The 21,990-nt window shown below is 40.9% G+C and overlaps 6 protein-coding genes and 1 non-coding gene across 11 annotated transcripts; 3 read left to right on the top strand and 4 right to left on the bottom strand.

Moving 5' to 3' along the window:
• Positions 1-2,959: 2,959 nt before the first annotated feature.
• Positions 2,960-3,032, bottom strand: trnak-uuu. The gene has a single exon. It is a non-coding gene; the product is annotated as a tRNA-Lys (tRNA).
• Positions 3,033-3,425: 393 nt separating this feature from the next.
• On the top strand, positions 3,426-5,406 carry gatc (glutamyl-tRNA amidotransferase subunit C). Its single transcript, XM_041042435.1, has 5 exons — positions 3,426-3,773; positions 3,876-3,926; positions 4,357-4,526; positions 4,642-4,745; positions 4,914-5,406. Exons 1-5 carry the CDS (start codon positions 3,573-3,575, stop codon positions 4,973-4,975), a joined length of 588 nt encoding a protein of 195 aa, XP_040898369.1. The 5' UTR covers positions 3,426-3,572; the 3' UTR covers positions 4,976-5,406.
• Positions 5,407-5,818: 412 nt separating this feature from the next.
• Positions 5,819-6,958, top strand: isg15 (ISG15 ubiquitin like modifier). Its single transcript, XM_041041346.1, has 2 exons — positions 5,819-5,926; positions 6,033-6,958. Exon 2 carries the CDS (start codon positions 6,045-6,047, stop codon positions 6,510-6,512), a length of 468 nt encoding a protein of 155 aa, XP_040897280.1. The 5' UTR covers positions 5,819-5,926; positions 6,033-6,044; the 3' UTR covers positions 6,513-6,958.
• Positions 6,959-8,054: 1,096 nt separating this feature from the next.
• On the bottom strand, positions 8,055-10,929 carry pxmp2 (peroxisomal membrane protein 2). The gene is made up of 5 exons (XM_041041432.1): positions 10,722-10,929; positions 10,290-10,412; positions 9,881-10,043; positions 8,928-9,047; positions 8,055-8,821 (listed from the first exon to the last, which is right to left on the bottom strand). Exons 1-5 carry the CDS (start codon positions 10,829-10,831, stop codon positions 8,753-8,755), a joined length of 585 nt encoding a protein of 194 aa, XP_040897366.1. The 5' UTR covers positions 10,832-10,929; the 3' UTR covers positions 8,055-8,752.
• Positions 10,930-11,522: 593 nt separating this feature from the next.
• On the bottom strand, positions 11,523-14,017 carry unga (uracil DNA glycosylase a). Of its 2 annotated transcripts, XM_041042730.1 has the most exons (7): positions 13,811-14,017; positions 13,271-13,477; positions 13,093-13,188; positions 12,596-12,693; positions 12,359-12,447; positions 12,070-12,248; positions 11,523-11,976 (listed from the first exon to the last, which is right to left on the bottom strand). In XM_041042730.1, the coding sequence occupies exons 1-7, from the start codon at positions 13,907-13,909 to the stop codon at positions 11,836-11,838; spliced, it is 909 nt and encodes a 302-aa protein (XP_040898664.1). In that variant the 5' UTR covers positions 13,910-14,017; the 3' UTR covers positions 11,523-11,835. The 2 variants fall into 2 exon arrangements, with proteins under 2 accessions (XP_040898664.1, XP_040898663.1); XM_041042729.1 differs by lacking the exon at positions 13,811-14,017 and having other exon boundaries at positions 13,271-13,740.
• alkbh2 (alkB homolog 2, alpha-ketoglutarate dependent dioxygenase) lies at positions 13,384-15,836 on the top strand. 3 transcript variants are annotated; one of them, XM_041042727.1, is made up of 4 exons: positions 13,384-13,515; positions 14,629-14,963; positions 15,056-15,254; positions 15,335-15,836. In XM_041042727.1, the coding sequence occupies exons 2-4, from the start codon at positions 14,657-14,659 to the stop codon at positions 15,642-15,644; spliced, it is 816 nt and encodes a 271-aa protein (XP_040898661.1). In that variant the 5' UTR covers positions 13,384-13,515; positions 14,629-14,656; the 3' UTR covers positions 15,645-15,836. The 3 variants fall into 3 exon arrangements, with proteins under 3 accessions (XP_040898661.1, XP_040898662.1, XP_040898660.1); XM_041042728.1 differs by having other exon boundaries at positions 13,407-13,515; positions 14,668-14,963; XM_041042726.1 differs by lacking the exon at positions 13,384-13,515 and adding an exon at positions 14,347-14,474.
• Positions 15,799-21,485, bottom strand: usp30 (ubiquitin specific peptidase 30). 2 transcript variants are annotated; one of them, XM_041042724.1, is made up of 13 exons: positions 21,371-21,485; positions 19,818-19,927; positions 19,563-19,736; positions 19,362-19,465; positions 19,142-19,240; positions 18,817-18,862; positions 18,639-18,733; positions 18,475-18,534; positions 18,277-18,363; positions 18,065-18,145; positions 17,614-17,854; positions 17,405-17,513; positions 15,799-17,158 (listed from the first exon to the last, which is right to left on the bottom strand). In XM_041042724.1, the coding sequence occupies exons 1-13, from the start codon at positions 21,439-21,441 to the stop codon at positions 16,906-16,908; spliced, it is 1,530 nt and encodes a 509-aa protein (XP_040898658.1). In that variant the 5' UTR covers positions 21,442-21,485; the 3' UTR covers positions 15,799-16,905. The 2 variants fall into 2 exon arrangements, with proteins under 2 accessions (XP_040898658.1, XP_040898659.1); XM_041042725.1 differs by lacking the exon at positions 21,371-21,485 and adding an exon at positions 21,100-21,326.
• Positions 21,486-21,990: the final 505 nt, after the last annotated feature.

Here is a 21,990-nt window from a genome sequence, read left to right as displayed (position 1 = left end):
AAAGTTGGCTATTTTAACATGGGGGTCAATGGAATGAAAATTGCTCACTGCTGGAGCCAGCCCCCAGCGGCAGCCGAGGAACTGCAGCTTTTTGAACGCGGAAGTGATCCTCACTGCTGAAACCTACAACTCCCCCCTTGGTGCCACCTTCCCACTGCACAAAGACACGTCCAAACGACGTCTTTTTTGCACGTCCAATTTTGGTCCCCTGAAGGTGCAGACTGTGACGCCAGAAGACGTCTTTTTTCCGACGTCTACCGAATGTCCAGTATTGACGTCCACAGGACCTCTGAATAAGGGCTAATTGTAGTCCAAATGTGGTCGTTGTGGACGTCTTTTCTACGTCAAATTTAAACTCATTTTAGACATCGTTTTTATACGGCTTCTAGACTGTGTGCACGATTGTAGCCCCATTTCAGAAGGTGGCACACTGTTCCAATTCATTTTCCTATAGCTTCATTTGATTGTCTCAGCAGCAGGTGACAACTGGAAACGCATACAAAGGTGTGATGCATTTCCAGTTTAAACCTGCTGCCGAGCCAACGAAGCTACAGGAAAATTAACTGGTACAGGAAACGGGTCCTCCACCTTTTGGAAACACATGGGACTACAGTTATACACAGAGGTTTACAATAAATCACAATTCAACCCCGACTTATTTATTTCCATTTTTATTTTTGTCAATCACTGGCACAAACATGTCACTAATAAAGCTTTTGACTTCTGTTGAATTTCCTGCCAACTACTAGTAAAAACAAGTAACATGAATTTCATGGCTTGCATGTGGACATTACATCAGTGTTCATCAGTTGAAGCCAATATGCTTTACTTTTGTCTGCCAAAACTAAATGAAAGTGATAGCCAATAACTACCAGTAATAGAAAAATGCAAATAAATAAATATAAAAATAATAAAATAAATTACACAGCCCACCTTGTTTGGGTCTGTATCACAAAAAATAAACATACACATACAACAATTGAAATTTAAAACAATAAAAACTAAAGTGCTAAACAATGTGTTCTGAGGTAAAATCCAACCAGAACCAATTATACTGAATACAGAAAAGAAGCCAATGCACAAAAGCTGTGACATTCTCCACAATGGATAATCAGTCCTGAGTGACTGCTGTGTATCCTCCACCTCCACTTCTTTGCGGTCCTTTGCTTCATCCTCTGTCCTCTGTCATCAAATTTCAAAAATCCAACTGCACGAGCAGAAAAAGAAAAATTATTAGAAATATGCAAAGGAAATCTGCAGTCATACTGTACTGCTCTCACCACGCGTACCCTTACGCAAAAATACGGTGACTACATAAATACACAATTTACATTTACATCAAACAACACGACATTACGTAAAATGTAATGCGGCTAGCAAACAAACTCCACTAAACAATGCTAACAACACAACACAATAAACATACCACTTTGAAAACTACACACACACACAATACTTACAGACTGTATGTTCCCTGGCTGAAACGTGTGCAACCACATTCAACTTTACGAGCGCATCTCTGTTACTGACCAAACTTACTGACTGAAGAAACGGAACGGAGCAGAAAAACATTAACAAAAAGAGCGCTCACTCTGTCGCCGTTTCCAAAAACTAAGAAAAGTACACTGCACTCACTCTGATACCATTTTCACGAACCAAAGGAAAATACACATTTTACATTTTTATACTTTTTAACACTTTTAACTTTAAATATTACGTTTAACCTTTAAAGACATCACACGTACACCAAGTCCCCATATTTGTAAGCAAAAATATGTTGCCTGTGCATCCACTACCAATACTGGATTAATACATCTACATCACCACCTGCCTATATCTTGGTGGCTGGCTAGCATGTAAAAAGCATATTCCCTGCCATGAGAGAGCCGCTAGATATAAAGTTCGCAGCTTGTTCTTTTCGCTAGCTTAGCGAACTTAGCTTAGGCTAGCTACCAGCCTAGCTCTGGTTAGTGAGCAGTGACTTAGCGACTTAACAATGCTTGTTTACGTTAATGCTTCAGCTAACGTGAATATTTTTAGGCACCGTCGTTTTCAAAAGCAATTCCAATTCCATTTAAACTATGGCCAATGTTTAGCTAACGTTAGCTGATACGATGACATGCAATGCCAATTGTAGCCACAGCAGTTTTAGGTAGTTTAAAACAACAAAGCTCGAACAGCTAACACTATAAATACATAAATGAACATAAGACATAAGATGAACAAAGATGACCAACTTACTTTCACCTTAGTGGAAAACGGTGGTTTTGGTGTACGCTGAACAGAGCCGAACGGCCACTTACTTCCACAGAGATGAAATCAGAGACGGAGAGAGGGTAGATGAAATTCGAGGAATCGCGCCAAAAGCTTGGCGTGTTGCCTCGGCCAATCAGGGTGCCGTTTACTTGTTGGTTTATGACGACGTTCTGCCTCAGCCAATCAGAGTGGCGTTAACTGGTTGAACTCATAAGAGTTATAAAATCAAGGCTCCTATACCATGAAATTATTTTCTGAAGCCTAATCTCCAACAAGTTGCATTTCCAAATAAATATATGAATAAAAACATAAACAAAAAAAAAAAAAAATTACTAACAAATAATGTTTAATCACAAATAATCTATAATTGTACGTCGTGTAAATGTCCAGAACTGGTCATGGACCGACGGACGCAATATAGACACGATCTGCACGTCCATCAGACGTCTAATGTTTAGTGGGTTGAGGATTCACATAAGGGATTTTGACTGAGATGTCTGACAATTCTTTGGGCTTGAGTTCAATAAACAAAAACACTGCAAACCTAATAACAATCCCATCAACATTATGTATTGTCCTAACAAACAAATCCTAGCACAGTAAAACAGTGAATGTTGTAGCTGCAAAGATATTTGCGTGGAGATATTATCATCCATTTCAGTGCTCAGAGTGTGCTCAAGTGAAAATTAGCGAAAAACACTTTCGCCCGAACAGGGACTTGAACCCTGGACCCTCAGATTAAAAGTCTGATGCTCTACCGACTGAGCTATCCGGGCGCTCTGAAATCAATGGTTCACCTGAAGATTAATAAAACACACACAGATGGATCGTGATTGTGCCTCATTTTTGATGGTGCTTGTACCGCTATGCTTTGTCAATTACATAAAGTAATATGTACAAGAACCGTTATTATTTATTACAACAGTGCGCCTGCGCCAACGGCAGCATTCAACACATTAAAAACCGTTTCATAATGTTATCACTGTGATGCTTTACGAAATTTTGCTCAGGGTGGTGTTCAGTATTTCATAGAGGAATACATTGCTCCATATTTAAGATTCCCTCACTGTATTTCAACTAAAACGAATCAGTCCGTTGTCTGTATGAGACCTATGGGACATAGGCGAAAGAGGAAGTACGCGGAAGTTAAACCTCTCGCTTCCCCTGAGCTAACTAACGCAGGTCGTTAGCTACAGCCATGTGAAGGCAGTGTAGACCGCAGCGCTGGCCTTTCTGGTAAACTAGTAAACATGAGTAAAATGTGTCAACCCCTTTTCTACATTTCGGAAATAGCCGGCTAGCTAACAGTGCTGAAGATGTCGGTGTTTAGCCTGACTGCTGGGCGCACATGCCGCAGCTCGTCACTGAAAATCTTCGTGCCTCCGTTTAACCTGCTAACAAACAACGGACACTCGGTAACAAACGCTGTAAACTCCAACAGGCGAAGCGGCAGCTGCCTGAAGAGCCACATGACTACCGTAACGCGTCTGTTCAGCTCTCAGCCACACAACCCAAAGGTAAAATAAAGGTCAGTTATAGTTATTTGCATTGCAGTCGGTTTATTTAGGGGCCAGTTCAGAACGCCGAGTTGTCTTGTTACCTCGTTGTCTCTGCTACAGGTACCAGAGGTCGCAACATGGGAACCGGTACCAGAAGACCAACTTCCCCCGGTAATACTCTCATAACTGGGTGAATGTGATGGTGTTAAGTAACGCCCGGCCTTGAAATTCATGTTGGCCTTTTGATGGTTAGTTTAATGCATAAGCAGATTTCTTAACTCTGTCTGAAACAACAGTCAGACAACAGTCCTTGAGCAAGATACCTATCCCCTAATTGCTCCTGATGTTGTCAGTGTGTGACTGAGTCAGTGCTTGAATGTGTATGTGTGAATGGATGAATGGCATGTAGTTTAAGCTCTTTGGTTGATTAGAAGAGAAGAGTTCTATGTAAGTGCAATCCATTTCATCGCCCCTCCTCTATATTTTAAGTCGTTAAAAGATCCCTTCCCCTTTCAATCTAAGTGGCAGGGTGCAAAATCTGCAGTCACCATTACATAGAAAAATATATTCATTTCTTACCAACTCCTCTTTGATTTTGCAGCCTGCACAAATCCCTGCAGACCTTGTGGACAAACTGGAGCGCCTGGCCTTGGTCGATTTCCGAACCAAACAGGGACTGGCGTGTTTGGAGAAAGCCATACGATTTGCAGATCAGCTTCATGTTGTTGACACGTCGGGAATTGAACCAATGGATTCAGTTCTGGAGGACAGGTATGTTGCAGACAATTATGGAGTTTTCATCACAGTTACAAACAAATGGCATACGTTTTATTTCATGTGAGGCTCACTGTATGAATATGGTAATGTTTTATCCATGCAATTTCAGGGTTTTATACCTGAGGGAAGATGCAGTGATGGAAGGGGACTGTGCTGAAGAACTGCTTCAGCTCTCCAAAAACACCGTCGAAGAATATTTTGTGGCACCACCAGGTGAGAAAAAGAAAACAGAATACATTTATTAAACATTAGTGTGGATTTAGTTATTGCTTGTACATTACTGAGATGCTTACTGAATATATTTGCAAGATACTTTTTCATTGTTTTGTTTGAATTGTGCAGATTCTTTACTAATATTTCTTCTTTTTTTTTTAACCACAGGAAATATTCCTCTACCAAAAAGGGAGGAGAGAGCTTCCATACTGAAACACTCAGAGTTCTGATGTTTATGATTTTGTCCTTGATATTTATTACTAATTTTTAATTTGGATACTGGATGTGTCCACAGTCTGTGTCAGATATGTTGGCTGAGGACATATGGTCCCTTCACTGTATATCTGTAACAGCTGTCAAAAGCTGTGTTGAGTATACAGTTGGTTTGACATGCTCTGGAAGAGGAAAAATAAAAAGCTCCTGTACATTTACACTGATTTCATTTTTCAGTGTCACACCAGATTTTATGGGTTTTTTTTTGTTTTGTTGTTTTTCCAGTTTCAGTATCAGTTTATGGAAATGGTGAGTCAGCAGTTTGTTGGGCCAGAGGGTGTAATGAGGATATTCAGTTCAGTAGCAGAACATTGTTTTGATTTGATAGACATTATTTTTATGTGTCCTGTAGTCTTGCAGTGCTGTATAAATAAAAATATATAAAAAACCAACATAATCTTCATAATCTTTTCTGTCTCTGCCTGTATTTTTTCAATTTCTACAGTTTTTTTTAAATTATTTTTTTGTAGTATATGTATGCAAAATTGTTATCATTGCACAGTTAAATATGCTAGAAGTTTGGTGACCATTCCTAAGGAGGCCCAGCATTCATGTTAAACAATGTTTACCTATCAACGAATTTCCCCACGGGGATTAATAAAGTATCTCTATCTATCTATATCTATCTATCATGGGGGAAAATGTTGTGATTTTCACAACACTGTGAGGCCCGGTTACAGCAGGGTGATGTTAGGAGAATAGAAACCGAAAGTTACAACAGCAACGAAGGGAAAACGAATCTTATGTGAGGGGGAGGCTGTTAATCAGCTGAGGCTGCCTGTATATAAACAGCAGTCAGTTCTAACCGCAGCCACAGCTGCTGCCGAGCATCTCTTACTGATTGTCGCCGTTTGAAGACTTGGAAGTTTCTTGTATTTTCGAAGGAGTTTGCAGTTTATTCTCATAAGGTAGGAAACTCTCTTTAACAACTCTGTAGTTAAATACACGGCGATAATTCCTTTTTAGTTTGTTCGCTTTTGTTTTTTATAACATGCTTAAAACGTTTCCTTTCAGACCACTTTCAACATGGATATAATAATCATTATGCTGGGTGAGACCCACCGAATGAGGGTGCACCCACAGGACACCGTTGGCTATCTGAAAAAAGTCATCCAGGAGAAGCTGGGAGTCCCCACTCAGAGGCAGAAGTTGGCCATCGTCAACGGTCAGAGGACGGACCTGAGCGACGACTCCAAGTCTGTCAGCTACTACGGTCTAGAGTCCGGCTCCACGGTGTCCCTGCTGGTGACCCAGCCACCGGCCACCATCCAGGTTTTCGTGAGGAACGACAAAGGGCAGATAAGCACCTATGATATCAAACCAGACGAGACTGTCAGCGACTTCAAAACCAAGGTCCAGTGCAGAGAGGGGGTGGCTGCGAGCCAGCAGAGGCTGGTTTTCCAGGGCCGGGAGATGAACGGCGGGAAACTATCCGACTACAAAGTCGAAGCGTTGAGCACCATCGACCTGTTGCTCCGTCTGAGAGGAGGCTGAGGACACTTTGACCCCGTTAACTTATATGGAAGTCATGTTAATTATTTTTATTTAATGTAAACGATGATCAGATAGCCTTAAACACAGTGTTTCCTGTTGATGTGTATGTTTGAAAAAAAAAAAAAAAAACATCAGCAATACATTCCTACTGTGACCCCGTTAACTTATTTGTTAGTCATGTTAATTATTTTTATTTAATGTAAACGATGATCCAATAGGCTTAAACACCATGTTTCCTGTTGATTTGTATGTTTATTTTGGGAAAACAAACAAACAATGCATTCCACCGTGTGTAACAGTCATGTCAAAAACCATAACCGTGTTATGTTTTGACTTAATATTTTCTTTTCGCCCTGCACATTTTTGATGAATACATGTTTAAATTGATTAAGAAATAAGAATTAACTGTGTATTATTGAAATTAAATTTCTATTCCCTAATGTGAATTTACTTGTCTCTTGGCATCTCTTTCTTGTAGCTCAGGATTGGAGCTGTACCCTACACAGACCACATCCAAAAGAAGGCTCGCTTTAACATTGCATATTTACATTATATTATTAACATTATGTTAAATATTTACATTTGTCCAATATTTAGAAAAGACCTTCTTGATTATATTAGTGTTTAGTTACATCATGTGCTCTGTAAAAGAGCAGATTTATGTTGTTACAAACACAAAATATCATTGCAGAGTGGCTTAACACTCTCTTTACAGTCTCTCACAAAACAGCCTGGTTTTAGTCTGTGACTGTGAAACACCGTTTTTCTTAGCCTACCCCAAACGTTTGGCCTTGTTTCCCCCCCAGAGAAGTGGTTTAGAAACTGCTACTCATCCTCTGAGACCTATAGGACAGGGTTTTTTTCAGTATCATTTGGTAAAAATGGTGAGTGAGCAGTGTGTTGGAGCAGATGGTGTGATGAGGGTATTCAGTTGCAATGGCAGGATGTTGTTTTGATTTGTTTTTAAATAATTATTTTCACATTTTCATTCAACTCTTTTCTCTCTTTCTGTTTTGTTTCCACGGAAAACTGCTGTTTTTTTTGTTTGTTTGCTTGTTTTTGTGTTTTTAAGTGACTCTGTAGTGCTCATCAGTCCTCTGGCTCACCTGTTTGTTAAAACTGGATTGTTAGGTGGTAAGATTCCCAAACATGCCTCAGGGCGGTGTCGGTCATGTTCCAAACGTCACAAGTATCATTGCAGCAGACTGATATCAGGATAATGGAAACTGAAAGTTATTAAGAAATCAAGAAATCAAAGGGGGGGGGGGGTTGGCTCAGCTGTTAATAAGCTGTTGATCACCCATATATACACTGGTCTCAAACCTCAAGCACAGCTGCAGCAGCTGTTCAGGCCAGCAACTTCAAACTCAGGGTGCGGTGCAGAGACTGGACAAGTTGATGGAGCATGTCAGGCTGGATTTGATGGATGGTTATAAACTGCAACATCAGATCAACCGTCAACATGTCTCAGTCTGAGAGGAGGCCCAGGACACTTTCACATGGACGACATCATAAAGTTATTACATTCTTTTATTCAAAATGTATGAATACAAAGCAGCCTGCTTGATTATATAAATTTTTATTGTTTTTTTTTTTTTTTTAAATTAAGGTTTTACTTCAGCGACCATTGTCAAGTAATTCTGTGTCAAAAACATTTTGTTTTGGTTTACTACTTAGTGATTTGGTATTCTGGTAATACAAGGATAGTTGTTACAATTTTAAATTGACAAAATACATCATGGTGTAATCATGTTACTCTGGCACTGTAAAAAATGAAATGTGAATTTACATATCTCTTCACATTTCCTGTACTGTTTTTCAACTCAGTGGTGGAGCTATACCCTGTACAGGCCACAACAAGAAACGAAAAAGACTCACTTTAACATTGCATATTTTAAAAACAGTTAAAATATCTCAGTCATATAATTCAAGAATTACTATAACATCTTACAAGATTTTGGCAGTGATCTGTAAAACAATAAGAGTATTACAAACTACATTTATTATGTTCTGTTATCACAACCACAAAATATCTTAGCAGCATGTTATAATGGCTTAAACTCACCACACAGGAGTTAATTAGAAGAGCTACTGTTTGTGAAAATTACTGTCCAGATTAGAAAGAGGTTTTAAGTCGTCCAGACTTCTCAGTTGTCTGCCATTCACAGGTCTGTCACAAGGCCACTGTGAAGAAGCAGCTTTCTCCTGATTTGTTTTCTGTGAAGAAATCTTCAGAAGCATCATTTCCTCACTGTTGCAAGGTAGGCATACCAAAATAAGGCGACCATGTTGGCAAACAGCACTCTGAACTGAAAGCAAACAAAAAGACACGGTGAAGGAGGAAAAACATCACAACTGGTTGTCAGCACGTGACTCATCATTTCTTCACATACCAGATGCTGATGTAATGCATACCTGAACAGGCACAAAGTTAATGTTGATGAACTGGAAGGGTGTCCAGACTTTCCAATTCATCTTCAAAGCGGTCCAGTAACTTTTTCTCATCTTTCTTTCAAACTCTTCCCAACCTTTAGCCTGAAAACAAATTGAAGTGACCATATATTTGTGTCTATTAAAACAATTTTGCACATCATCTGTTCTGAATTGGTATTCAGAGCTAAGTGTATCCCACAGTTCCCCTAAGTCTGGTTTGTTCGGTGCCAGTGATGAGCCTGCAAACAATAATAACCAACTTTAATCAACAGATATGAGTTTAAGGTTATGACATGAAGGATTCAGTATGAATATCATAATATTATCTTGATGGAATTAATAAGAATACTACTGCATATTTGACACTGTCAAGATAAATAGTAAATCAAAGATTTTGAGAAACATGGTCCATCCTTAAAAATGTTATCAGACAGAAACCGTTCAAAACAAGATTACGTTTCATCACTTTTACAAACAGTAGAGCCTCAAGCTCATAGATAACTTCATTTAAACACTTTATCAACTGTTTTCCTTCCTTCAACTACTGAATGAGTTTGTACTGTCATCTCACTGTAACTGTAATCATGTATGTTTGATCCTACTTCTTTGTTCATACAAATTAACTGAGCTCAATTGTGCCATGTAGAGTATTTGCATTTGTGTGAGTGATGGGATGTCTATAAGGTGTGTCCCAGCTCTTAAAATTACTTAAACTTCCACACACTTGAGGTATTGTGGTAAATAGGGGAAATATGTCACACAAGTAGGCACCTGAAGACTCACAAATTCTGCCTGAGCCTGTCCCACACTAGGGGGATAAACATCGGGATATCTCGGCCTCTGCTGCATACATGCTGCATGGAAGTTCAATATCAAATCGCTAAATCGCACCATCAAAAAGATTTTTTTAAGGGACAGTTTCTGAGGCGACCTACCTCCAGAATGTTCATTACAAAGTAAAAAAGGAGCAGAAAGCCGGGGGCGAAAATAAGCCGATCCAGTAGCAGCCGTTTGACTATACAGTATGGGTCTGTGGTGGGCATCCACACCTCCATCAGCTGGTAGAAGTAATGGCTCACTGGTCCTGTAATAAACAGCCTGCAACAGGCAAGAAGGCATAAAATAACAAGCAAAAAAAAAAAGAACATTTATAAGAAACAAATATTTGAACAGAAAACTTTCTCTGTGTGGATACTTTGCTGTCAATCACAGTAACTGTTTTGCACCTTAGCTAATATATTTTACACTGGATCCACTGGATAACTGGAATGCACTATTACTTTCATTTACTGGTAGCTATAAAGGTATCTCACTGCTCTCTTTTCTGTCTGTGCAAAGTCTCACCCATAGATGGCATAGCGTGTAGCTCCAGCTGTGTCAATCTCACTGGCTGGGACTCCATTTTTGGCCTTTTTCCTTGCCTCCAGAATCTGAGACAGAAGATTTCCCAAAGCTGAGAGGATGCCACTGAAAATACAAAAGGACGCACAAACATACACAGACACACACATATCTATCAATATGCAACAGTTGCATTCCTAACGAGGCAGTCTGATGAAATGAAAAGTGTCTCTGTTTGCACGGACCACGGAAGCAACCAAAGTGGTCTAAAGGATCCACCCGGACAAAATAAGGAGTGGTAACAGTGCCTAAACTCAAACGTAACGGTTTTATTTTATCAGTCCTTTAGTAAATAAGAACTTGTCAGTCTGCTGTCAAACTGAGGAAACGCGCCTGGAAACATGTAGGAACCAGGCTGCAGGCGAAGCTACCGACCTCGTAACAGACTTTGTAAGGATGGGATATTTCTTCAGAAGAACCAGATACTGCTGCAGTAAACGGAAATGTATGGCCGCATCCCGGACTGGCACACTCTGCACAGGCATTGTCACTTCTGTAACTCCACAAACATCACCACTGCAAACAAAAGTCACAGGGGCGAAGTTGAATAGGAAAACTGCCACAGTCTTCCTGTCAACGTCATGGCGTCACTGGTGGAACCACGCCTCCATACCGACGTCCGAAACGGCCAATGGAGAAATGTTTTGTTTTGTTTTTGTTTTTTTTATTGTTGAACTCTTGAACAGAGTGAAACACTGTTTAATGTAAAGAGGAAATTAATCTGCACAGTGGATATTCATCTTGTTCAGAGGTGAAAAACTCAATAAATTTCAGCAGAGGAAAGAATTCCAGTCTCACATTTCCAGATATATATACCACACATTAAAATTTCCAGTTCTGTGAGGAAGATACTGTTAGACTCAAAAGTTGCATCATACTAATTCGTATATTAACACTTTTTAAAGTTATGCACTTAATGGTCAGGAGAGAGGACGTGCACTGTGAACAGGTTCCGATGTCTTTTAGTACCCTTCCTATTGATTTCTCTGTCTTATCTTTTAGCCTCATACTTATATCACAAAGCTGGCTGTTTGGTGCGCTCAGACCCACAAAACAACCTTGAAATTCTGCATTAGACTGTGGACAACCGCTGATGGATTATGGGTGTCTGTAGATGGGAGCATGTTTCAGATTAGACCACACTGAGAAAATTCAGAGATATTAAAATACCACATCCACTTTTCTGAACCACTTTAATGGAACCAACCTTTCAGTAGAAAAAAAAGAAGCAAACTTTAATGTGCAAACTAAGAAGGCCAAGAGTGTACACAAACATATTTACATTGTTGACACTGACAAGTGCAGATGATACAAAGATGCACTACAACAGAATTGCTTCTAAGAAAATACAGTGTATATTAAAAAAAGTGCCAACATGAACTCTTTTATAAAAAAAACTGCTGAACTAGGAAACGGAGAAAGCTTATGGGTGTGTTTTGGTCTGTAGTTAATCGTCACACATGTTAGAAAAGATGACATGCATAACAGCTTAGAGGGCCTTCCAGTCTATGGGCGACTTCCCAGATTTCTTCAGCAGCTCGTTGGCCTTTGAGAAATGCCTGCACCCAAAGAATCCACGATGAGCAGACAAGGGAGAGGGGTGCACAGCCTGCAGCACATGGTGGCGTTTCTATACACAGAGAGTGTGAAAGCTTAAGATACGTGAACATAATAACAAGCATCTGTTGAAAGTGTTTACATTAGAACGACAATGTAGACCCACCCTGTTAATAGCAGCTCCTTTCTTCTGAGCATATGACCCCCACAGCATGAAGACGAGACCCTCCAGGTTGTTGCTGAGCCACTGCACCACAGCGTCAGTGAAGGTCTCCCAGCCTCTGTCTTTGTGGGAGTTGGCCTGGTGCGCTCGGACGGTCAACACAGCGTTGAGCAACAGCACACCTGATGAGCAAGGTTACAGATGGAGAAGATGGCAGGTCTGTTAATGGCTGACAGCCCTCTTATTGTGTAACTGTGTGTAAATATTCAACAGACCGCTTTTTAAAAAGTACCTTGTTTGGCCCATTCAGTCAGATCTCCGTGTCCAGGGTGCTTGAAGCCTTCGATGTCTGAAACCAGCTCCTTATACATGTTCTCCAAACTGGAAATGAGTAGGAATGAGGATGCAATAAATATGTAAAAAAAAAACTGATTATTAACACTATCTGATTTTGAGATTTTAATAAAACTGACTAGATTACAAACAAAGAGTTGAAAAAGTACTGAGAGAGATGGAAAAGGCTTCAAACCTGGGTGGAGGAGGCACTGGTCTTTTGACACTAAAGCACAATCCGTGTGCTTGGTTAGGACCGTGATACGGATCCTGGCCAAGGATCACCACTTTGACCTGGAGTTAGAGACACATCTTAAAGTGAAGCAACTGTGACAATGAATACAAATTTTTAAAGTCAGCTAATACACTCAATGCATATTTTTAAGGATATGTAATATCCACACATCCCACATTATCTGCCATTTTCATACCATATAGAAGTGAACAGTCTATGAAAGCCTGCAGTTGGTATTCAGTGGTGATGATCTGATTTGTCTCTTGGCTGATCTGCTATAAGTGCTTGCTTTTGTTGTTGTTGTTGTCACTCTCACTTTTTGCCAGGAGATCATTTGCTTTTGTTGAGCTAGCTCTGAGAACTGCAGCCTTGGAGGTTATGGGATGGTTAAGGGCCCTTTATACAGGGGAGCAGTGGGGAAAGGCTTTATAATGTAGTCTCAGAGCTGTTTCACTTACATCGCGGATGTCACACATCTGTGTCCAGGTAAAGACCTCTCCGGTGGGCGGATACACTGTGTGGCGCCCCCTCTCTTCAGAAACAAAATTCACCAGCTGTGAAAGAGAGAGAAAGTTATTCAAACTGTTCAAAACAACAGGGAGACACCACGTGCGGCGCGATGATTTGTCCGCTCACTTGTTTGAAATAGGGCTTCCCAAACTCTGCACTCAGCCCCTTTCTCCAGCTCTCCCCGAAACCTGGCGGCGTCTGAGCAGAGGAGAGTCTCTCCAGCGCCGCTCTCTTGTTGCGGGCGATCTTCTCCAACTGGTCCGGAGACAGAGGGGTGGAAGAAGGAGGAGGGCTGGACGGCTCTGACACCACCGCCGTGGGCTTCAGCTTCTTCTGCACGATTTTAGTGTATTGAGCAAAATACAGAGCAGGTGAGAAGCGAGCAGCTGGAGGCGAAACTGGCTTTAGAAACCGCCCACAGCGGAATACAAACATCCCCATGCTACGGGCAGCTCAGAGCACCACCTTTCACAACAAGCGAGAACACAGTGGTGGCTGTGAACGCAGCTTGGGTTACGTTGAACGTGTCGCGGGAAATCAGAAACCCGTTTCAAATACTTTTAAGTACACTGTAAGTGGGGTTTAAATGCAAATAACGGCACGTTTTAGCATTGCAGGCTAGTCGTGTGGTTTATTTTAGGAACATGAAGCAAAAATGACGCTCACCGGGTGTTTAGCATCCTCCTCGGTCTCATTTACATCCTTAGAAATCCTCTTTTTCGAGACGGGCGAAAAAAACGAATTAATAGTTTTCTGTCCAATCATTTTGATGAAAAACACACTGGCGGTAAGCTGCAGGAAAGTAGTTAAATTCACCAAGACGTTAGTTTAAAAGCGCAAAACAGCGGTGGGCTCCTCGGAAAACCAAAACCCCTCGACTGGGATAAAAAAAAAAATTCGCGCCAACACAAAGTGACGAAAGCAGTTTATGATAATGAGCTGAGCGCTGTTCAAGACGAACTGATGTGTTCACTACCGTTTGTGAGAGGTACTGCACCTAGCATTCAGCTGAGAGGCATGTACAACATACTTAGCAGTTTTATAGTTATATAGACGCATTTGTGTCATGATCTCGAAGCGTTTTTGCTGTTGTTGGCACCGTTTTGTAGAAACTGGTCGATTGACCGAGGAGTCAATCAGCAGAAGTTAATCGACATTTACTGTGATAAATAAACATGTGAGCCGTTCTTCAAGTAAAAATTAACAATGACTTGTTTTAGTCCATGTTCCTAATTGTGAGAATTTGGTGCTTTTCTCGGTCTCATATGATAGTAAGCTCATCTTTACGTTTTGAGCTCGTATTTCACCTGGACCTCGAATTTTACAAAAGGTAACAAAGTTCAACAAAAAGAAAAATATTGGAAGAAATACAGTTTAGGAAACAAGTCCACTTAATGCAGATCCACACTGAAGATCCCTTTTCACGTTTTTTTTTTTAATCGAATAATCTGTGTTAATGTTTCATTCTTCTTTGCACCATCCAGGTCCCAAAAACTAAAATTAAGATCTGCAATGTGCCACAGGCAACAGGTTACTGCAATGGAGAAGTTTGTGATTCGGGGACAGAATAAACGCTCCTGCACCAGTGATGCCGTTAAAAGAAGTCCAAGGAAGAGTATTAAACTGGAGGAAGATGAGCGGATGAAGGAAGAGGAGGATGAAGTAGACGAAGATGCAGCTTTAGCAGAGTTCTCTGATCCTATTCCCTGGCAAAAAATAGAGGCAGAGGGACTCGACTGTGATTATGCTTTACTCTTCTCCAAGGTGGAGGCAGACCAACTTTTTAAACAGTTGGAGGAGGAGGTGGTGTACTCAACAGGTACAACTTCAACAGTTTATTTTATTTTTTTAAATAAACTTATGACAAAAATTAGCAGTGCTATTGAGCACTCGTGGCTGTTTGTGTTCCAGGGGAAGATGCAAAGGTCCATGTGTTTGGAAAGGTGTACGGTATACCAAGAAAACAGGCAACATACGGAGATGCAGGTCTAACTTATACCTATTCTGGGGTGACACGTTCAGCCCGCCCGTGGACTCCAACCTTGGAATCCATTCGGGATGCTGTCACAAGAACAACAGGACAAACATTCAACTTTGTCTTAGTCAACAGGTGAGAAATGTCTGAATACAAGTTGTAAAGGTCACAGTTTCGATGTGTCTCCCCGTTGAAAGTGTTCTTCACTCCACCAGGTACAAAGACGGACAGGATCACATGGGTGAGCATCGTGATGATGAAAAGGAGCTGGACCCTCTCTGTCCCATCGCCTCTGTGTCTCTGGGAGCAGCACGAGACTTCATCTTCAGGCACAGAGATGCTCGGGGAAAACAGAGCTGCCGACAGATTGAACCAGTGAAGCTGGAGCTCGCTCATGGAAGCCTGCTCCTCATGAACCCACCGACCAACACTTTGTGGTACCACAGCCTGCCTGTGCGCAAGAAGGTGCTCCTGCCTCGCATCAACCTCACCTTTAGACGCATCGTACTGGACAGAAAGAAATAAGAGGATACATGTGGCCAAGCATGGATTATGAGTGGGGTCGAGGCCCTCACTAGTCAGAACTCCCTGAGCAAATGGACAAATAACACAAATCTAAAATGTGTTTCTTCAAGTCTCAACTGAATCTGAATGACTGTAGTTAAAGAAATACAACTCTAAAGTGCACATTAGTTTAATTTTTTTAATACCTGAAAACAATCACCTTTACAGATTGCACACAAATACACACAACCTCACGGGAATATACATTAGTGCAAATTGCAAACATTAACATGGGGTTTTGCACCAGGCCATTTCTCAGTTTGATGTAGTTGGTTTTGTTGGAGCAAAATGGCAGTTATCAGTTACAGAGTTCCAAATATTCAGGATAACTGGCCCAAAGGCCTGCAGTTATGCTTTAGTAACTGAGAGCAGACCATTATTAATCCATTAAACATCAGTTCAGTTGCAGCAGACATGGTTTTCATGTGTTAAAAATCTCGAGCATCAAAGACAACATGGCACTTTAACCTCAACTGTGCAGCTCTGCAAATCATGACAGTGTTAAGGATTATTGGAAACATAGAAAAATATCAAATTCAAGAGCTTATGAACTGTATCAGTTGAAACATTATTTCCATTACAGTTAACGTACACTGCTGGGAATGATTAGGCAAATTAGATTAGATTAGACAATAGAGAACCAGAGATAAGAAATTACCTATTTGACTTTTCATAATATGTAACAAGTAACATCTCCATGAAGTCCTAATCAGCTACTTCTGTTGAGTCAACACCTCTGACAGCCTCAACAAAAATAACACTACAAACTTCACACATGAACATCGTATTGCAGCGCTATTACCTTAGAATCCACTACATTGTCAGGTGTGTGTTTGTTTGTTTTTTTTCTCCTTTATATGACAGCAACTGTTACACGTGTCAAAGAAAAGTAGTTTACATGATCAAAGATGTTTGACTAAAATCCTGCAGGTTCATAATCTTTGGGATTAAGAGCATCCTACTCTGGATCGGAGCAGCAGGTAAAGTGTCCACTCATGGAATTAATCTCAGAAAACATCATACAACGATCTTTATCATGTTGCTGTGATCCATGATGCAAAAGTATCCCTACAATAACTCCGGGATGGCTTTCCTGTCTGGTCTCATTGTCGCAAAGTCATAATCCGCCTGTTGGTGACCATGTGGTAACCGGCACATCCAGCTGTGACAGTTTGACTGGAAAATCAGAAGTCAGTCGCGCTCTGAGGTTGTGAGCTTCTGGTTACTCCTCGGAGCGCATGGCGAGGTTCAGTCTTCGGACTCTCTCGTAGAAGAGCATGTAAGCGTTGGAAGACAGCACCTCGTGCAGGCTGGCTTTTCGTACTGAGTCGTCCGACACCCAAAGCCACTGGGAGCTGAAGGGTGAAGAGCTGCGAGGTGAGGAAGGGCTGCGGCGGTACGTGACAAAATGTCCTGAGTGCATGTCACCGTGGTGAACCAGTACAGCCGTTAGCTGGAAAAGATATTCTGGAGAACTGGAAGGAAAGATACTGTGATCAAAAACACGTTCAAGTGTCCACTGATATGTTGGGCCAACATAAGCCACAACACATGATTCACATCATTTTTATTCTAAATCAAACCCTTCAGTCACCCCTCATATCATGTATGGAACCATATGCATGTGATTATGGATCTGTTAAAACAACTGTGGTATGTTCTCTTGAAAAATATAAGATGTTGCACCGTGTTAAACTGCTTTTGTTAAGTTTTAAGCTTACCCGTAGTCATACGTGAGGCCGAGCTGTGGGTTCACACCGGGAGAGTGAAGAAATAAAGATGAGCAGGTTCCATTGGAAAAAGGTTTGTTGTTGTTATGATGCTCTGCATCTGGGAAAGAAAAACAAAAAAAAACAACGACAAATGTATGATGCAAGACAGAAACAAAAACTGAATGTGAAGCAGAACGACATGAACAAATCCACCATACCAGTGCCATTGGGAGTGGGCTTTTCAATGACATCATCTGAATTTTCGGTCTTCATGGGCTTTGGAGGTTCAGTCTTCTTTGGAGCACATGTGAGCCGTTGATTTCTGTGTGTGGAAACGTTGTGTTTGTAGCGGTCCATTGACAGATACTCTGTAAACTGCACATGCTCCTGTCTTTTGATGGGGGTTCCCTCACTGGACCACGTAAGTCTTTGTAAATGGATGCAGAGGCACTGGGGGAGCTGAGAGAGGGAAGAAAAGGTCAGAAAGAAAAGTTTATTTAAAGGACAAAACATTACATAAAACTTTAGAACATCTGTCAGATATTTTACTGTTATATATATCTCTACGTAATTTGCTAGACTGGTTGCACAGATCCCTTTAACTAGGGATTAACATCTTAGGCTATTAATACTTCAATTAATGACATTGTAAATATAAATGGCAGTTACCTTTCCCAGTTTTAGCTGCTTAACAAATGTTGTCCTCTGACTTTCCAGGACTTGCCCGTTAACTGTGCTCTCTTGTTGAAGCTGAGGAGAAATTATCCAAAACAGAAACTGAAACAAATCCATTTGTGTCTGTGGTTTTCAGTGAATTACAGATTTAAGAAAACGATCCCCAGAATTCAGCAGGACACTGATGAATGATACAGCAAATGTACCTTGGTGCAGTTTTCACACTCCACTTCTTTGATGGTTTCTGAGGAAATGAAATGCTGAAGACACTGATCTAGAGAGATGGGTCGACCCTGAGTACAGATAGAGATCAAATTATGACAAACAGAACAACAAAGCTGTTGTACAAGAAGTAGTGATAGTATAAGTTCTAATACGCACATGTTCCTGATATGTTTACTTACCCACTGAGGTAGAGGGATGGACAGGGAGAGGCTCTCAAATGAGTCATACCGCACAGGACTCTATAGAAAAAGCAAAGCAGAGGCATAAATCACCTCAAGAAGGTATAAAGTCAAAAAACACAAACTAAATTGCTATTTGCTTCACTGGCTGAAAACAAACTCACTTGTTGTTCACAGTGCTTGCACGACATGTTGCTCGTTAAACGACCATGAAAAGGATGCTGAAACTTCCAAGGACTTGGTATTGGATGAAGAGGGGCTGTAAAACAAAAAATGAATACAGCTGAAATATATATATTTTTTGGTTTGATTCCAGGCTCCATAATTCGTTTGTATTCTTACCCCGACTTCTGCAGGTCATAGTTTTCTCATCTTGATCAGGAAGACTCTGGAATAAAATAAAAACATACACACAAAGTCACTGGGTGTGCAGTATAAGGTTTGTCATATCTGATATATCTCTCTACAACACTGGCTATGGTTCACATGCTAACACTGAGTGAGATTTTAAAAAGGTGTAGGAGGCAGAGTTTGGGATAAAATACTTTCCTCCAGACCACACATATGATCCAAATTGCTGAACTGAACTGCAAAACATATGGGAGGCACACAGGAGAGATTTGTGTGCAGTTTTAGGGGCAATGCAAGTCAGGAGATGATAACTTGCCTCGAGGGACTGCATGTCAAATAAGTGAGTGACTTTGGGCTGACGGTCCCGTTCCTCCTCCAGAGACGATGTAAGGACGTGAAAAAGTTCGTGTGCATCCTAGAGAGGATAAAGCAACACAAACAAACAACTGTTAAGACTTTAATAAAATGCTGCATCATAGATTGTATATATATATAGAAATATCAGGAAAAGAACACTGAACAGCGTGATGGCCAACCTGCTCTTCAAATGAACTGATGTGCCACCGGTACAGTCTGAGAACATCCAGGAGGCATCCAGCGTCAAGTACATCTTCCTCCCCAGGCTCATCACTGGACAGAGCTGTTGATGATAACACAGCCTCCATGTAAAAAATATGAATGAACACTGGGTGTCCACAATGCTCTCATGATTCCTCTGACAGGTTGGCTTCATATACCTTTGAGAAGCTGAAGCAGTGTTGAGGACAGCTGGTTGTCTTTGCATGACTGGATCGTAGGCGAACCTGAAAACTTCTCCAGCCACCTGATGAAGGACGGACAGGCTGCCAAACCCTGAAGCAAAGAGTTCAGGAAGCAGGTGTTGCCCAAGTTCAACAGACCAGGAACCATACCTGACAGAAAACACAAGTCATTGTAAGTTAATGCCTTATAACCAGAGCCCTACAAATAATCTGTGTATTACATTGTCTTACCTCTCTTTCTCTTCTTTCTCTCTGTTATTGGGCCCCACAAAACATATACTCCAGCTGCAATCGCAGCAGCTATACCACCAATGACACCCCAGTTTTTAATCATCTTGTTTCTGAAAAGACAATATATATATATTAGTGAAGTACAACCGTACTAGAAGGAGAGGAGTAAAAGAGAAAAGTAACTCTTTTTCTATCAATAATGAAATGATAATGATACTGACGTGTCTATTCACTGGGAGCTGTAATGCTGATTCTTTTTGGCTGTGACAACAACATGATATGTAACAAAAGGCAGCAGTGTTTTTTTTTTCTGTGAGGATGATGATCGAAGTTTCATGTAGACTGGCTCCTGCTAATATTATTTCGTAGATCTTTTACGCAGTTAATTCTCACTGTCCAACAGAGGAAACTATGGTGGTCAAGGTCTGCAGCAAAAACACTGGTTCTCAACAGAAAAGTAATCTGCACGATAAAAAGTTGCCAAAAAAAGTCTCTTTTCTGTGTTACATTCTCAACATCTGACCTTCATCTGACCATCTAGGCTTATTGAAAGAACTACAATGGACAAAATGTAAGACATACCTCCACACATAATACAATACAGTTCAAAAGCACAAAACTACACCCTCCAAAATGACCAGAAAGTTGAAAGAGGGAGGCCTCCTTTGTTGCTCCTCTTGAGGTTTCTTCCATTTTTCCCATTAAAAATGTTTTTGAGAGTTTTTCCCTATCCACACTGTGCCTCCTGAGGCAAGTCTGTGATATTGCGCCACAAAAATAAAATGTATTTGATCAGATAATTCAATCAACAGGCGTTGTGTTGATTGAACAGCTCTCTTTCTCTGTGAGGAGTGTACTTGTAGGGGGATGGTAAATTGTTTTGGACGGCTGTTGTGTGTTTTAGGAAACCAGTGTGGGTCAAAATCACCATGTTTTCTTTTTCTATTTGTTCTGTTTTCAGTTTGTTATGCTCTGAAAATGCAGACCAAACAACGCCGAACGTCACTGCAAACTAAATGAATTAATGACATGATCCACTAACCCGTGATCCAATTAGCTTACCTCTTGGTTTTAAAAAAAATAATTAAATAAAAATAAAAGCCTATAACTACACTCACTAGTCTGCCAGCGGTTTCAAAACTTGAAACTGTCTGTTTATGTTATTTAGCAACACATACGTGATATAATCTACTCAGTAACGACGTTAAAACGCCTACCCCCCACATCTTATCGATGTGTAACCATGAGCCAGCTCACACCATTAGCATACAGCTTAGCTTACCGACAACACCGAGGTCAGACTGCCCTCGGTGAACTATGTCGCCTCCATAAAGAAATATCCAAGCTGCTCTCTCGAAACACATGGAAAATATCTCATTGCTACGCGTGTCCGTCAGCAGGTTTAATAACAGTAACGTTAAACCGGATTCCGTGTCTGTCTGCGCATGTTGCACTTTGGGTTTAACATGCGGCGGCGTCGTGACCCGCTTTTACTCCTGCCCCAGTGCACACACTAAGCTTTAGTTGTTGTTTGCCAGGTGGAGAGCTTTTACCTGACTACGGGTCCGGTGCCAAGAAACTCCCCAACAAGCTTATCAGAGGTCTCAGGTCTGCACCGTAACATCCTGCTTTCATTGCGGAACTACCGTCTGTGGCGGCGTGTTTCAGGACGGACCCACGGAAGAGCGTTCGGATGTGTTCACAGTTAACACTCCGGCTACCAATGTGTTTGTTGCGCACATTTCTGCAGTCGGTTGAAACGTTGGCAGCTGCAAACTTGTTAAGGGACTAAATGACGAAGTTCAATCCAGATTTGAACTTCTTCAAAGCAGAAAGCTTTTTTTGTCACTGGAGGAAAGTTTGGCGAGATAGTTTTAAGATTGTTTTCTGCCAATGTACTGTTAAAAAATAGTAACCGTCTAAATGTAATTGTATCAGTGGCCAAGTATCGTGTACGTGCTTGTTTTCTGAAATGTAAACCTATTTTCTCTCTGTTATTAAACGTATTTCAGTAGAACTGAGTCCTCCTGAATCCTGCTGTCAAAAAAGACTTCCAAAGGTTTATCTGTCTGTAATACCTAGTTTTGCAACATTTTCGTTCACAGCTACTTAATTTCCATCTGAAAGCGTACACCCTGTTTGGTGTGTCACCTTTTAAACCATTATTCTAAAA

The sequence above is a fragment of the Toxotes jaculatrix genome, chromosome 7 (genome assembly GCF_017976425.1).
Source record: "Toxotes jaculatrix isolate fToxJac2 chromosome 7, fToxJac2.pri, whole genome shotgun sequence".
Taxonomy (NCBI): Eukaryota; Metazoa; Chordata; class Actinopteri; family Toxotidae; genus Toxotes; species Toxotes jaculatrix.
The sequence above is the reverse complement of the archived record's forward strand: the minus strand, read 5'-3'. Positions and strand labels throughout refer to the sequence as shown.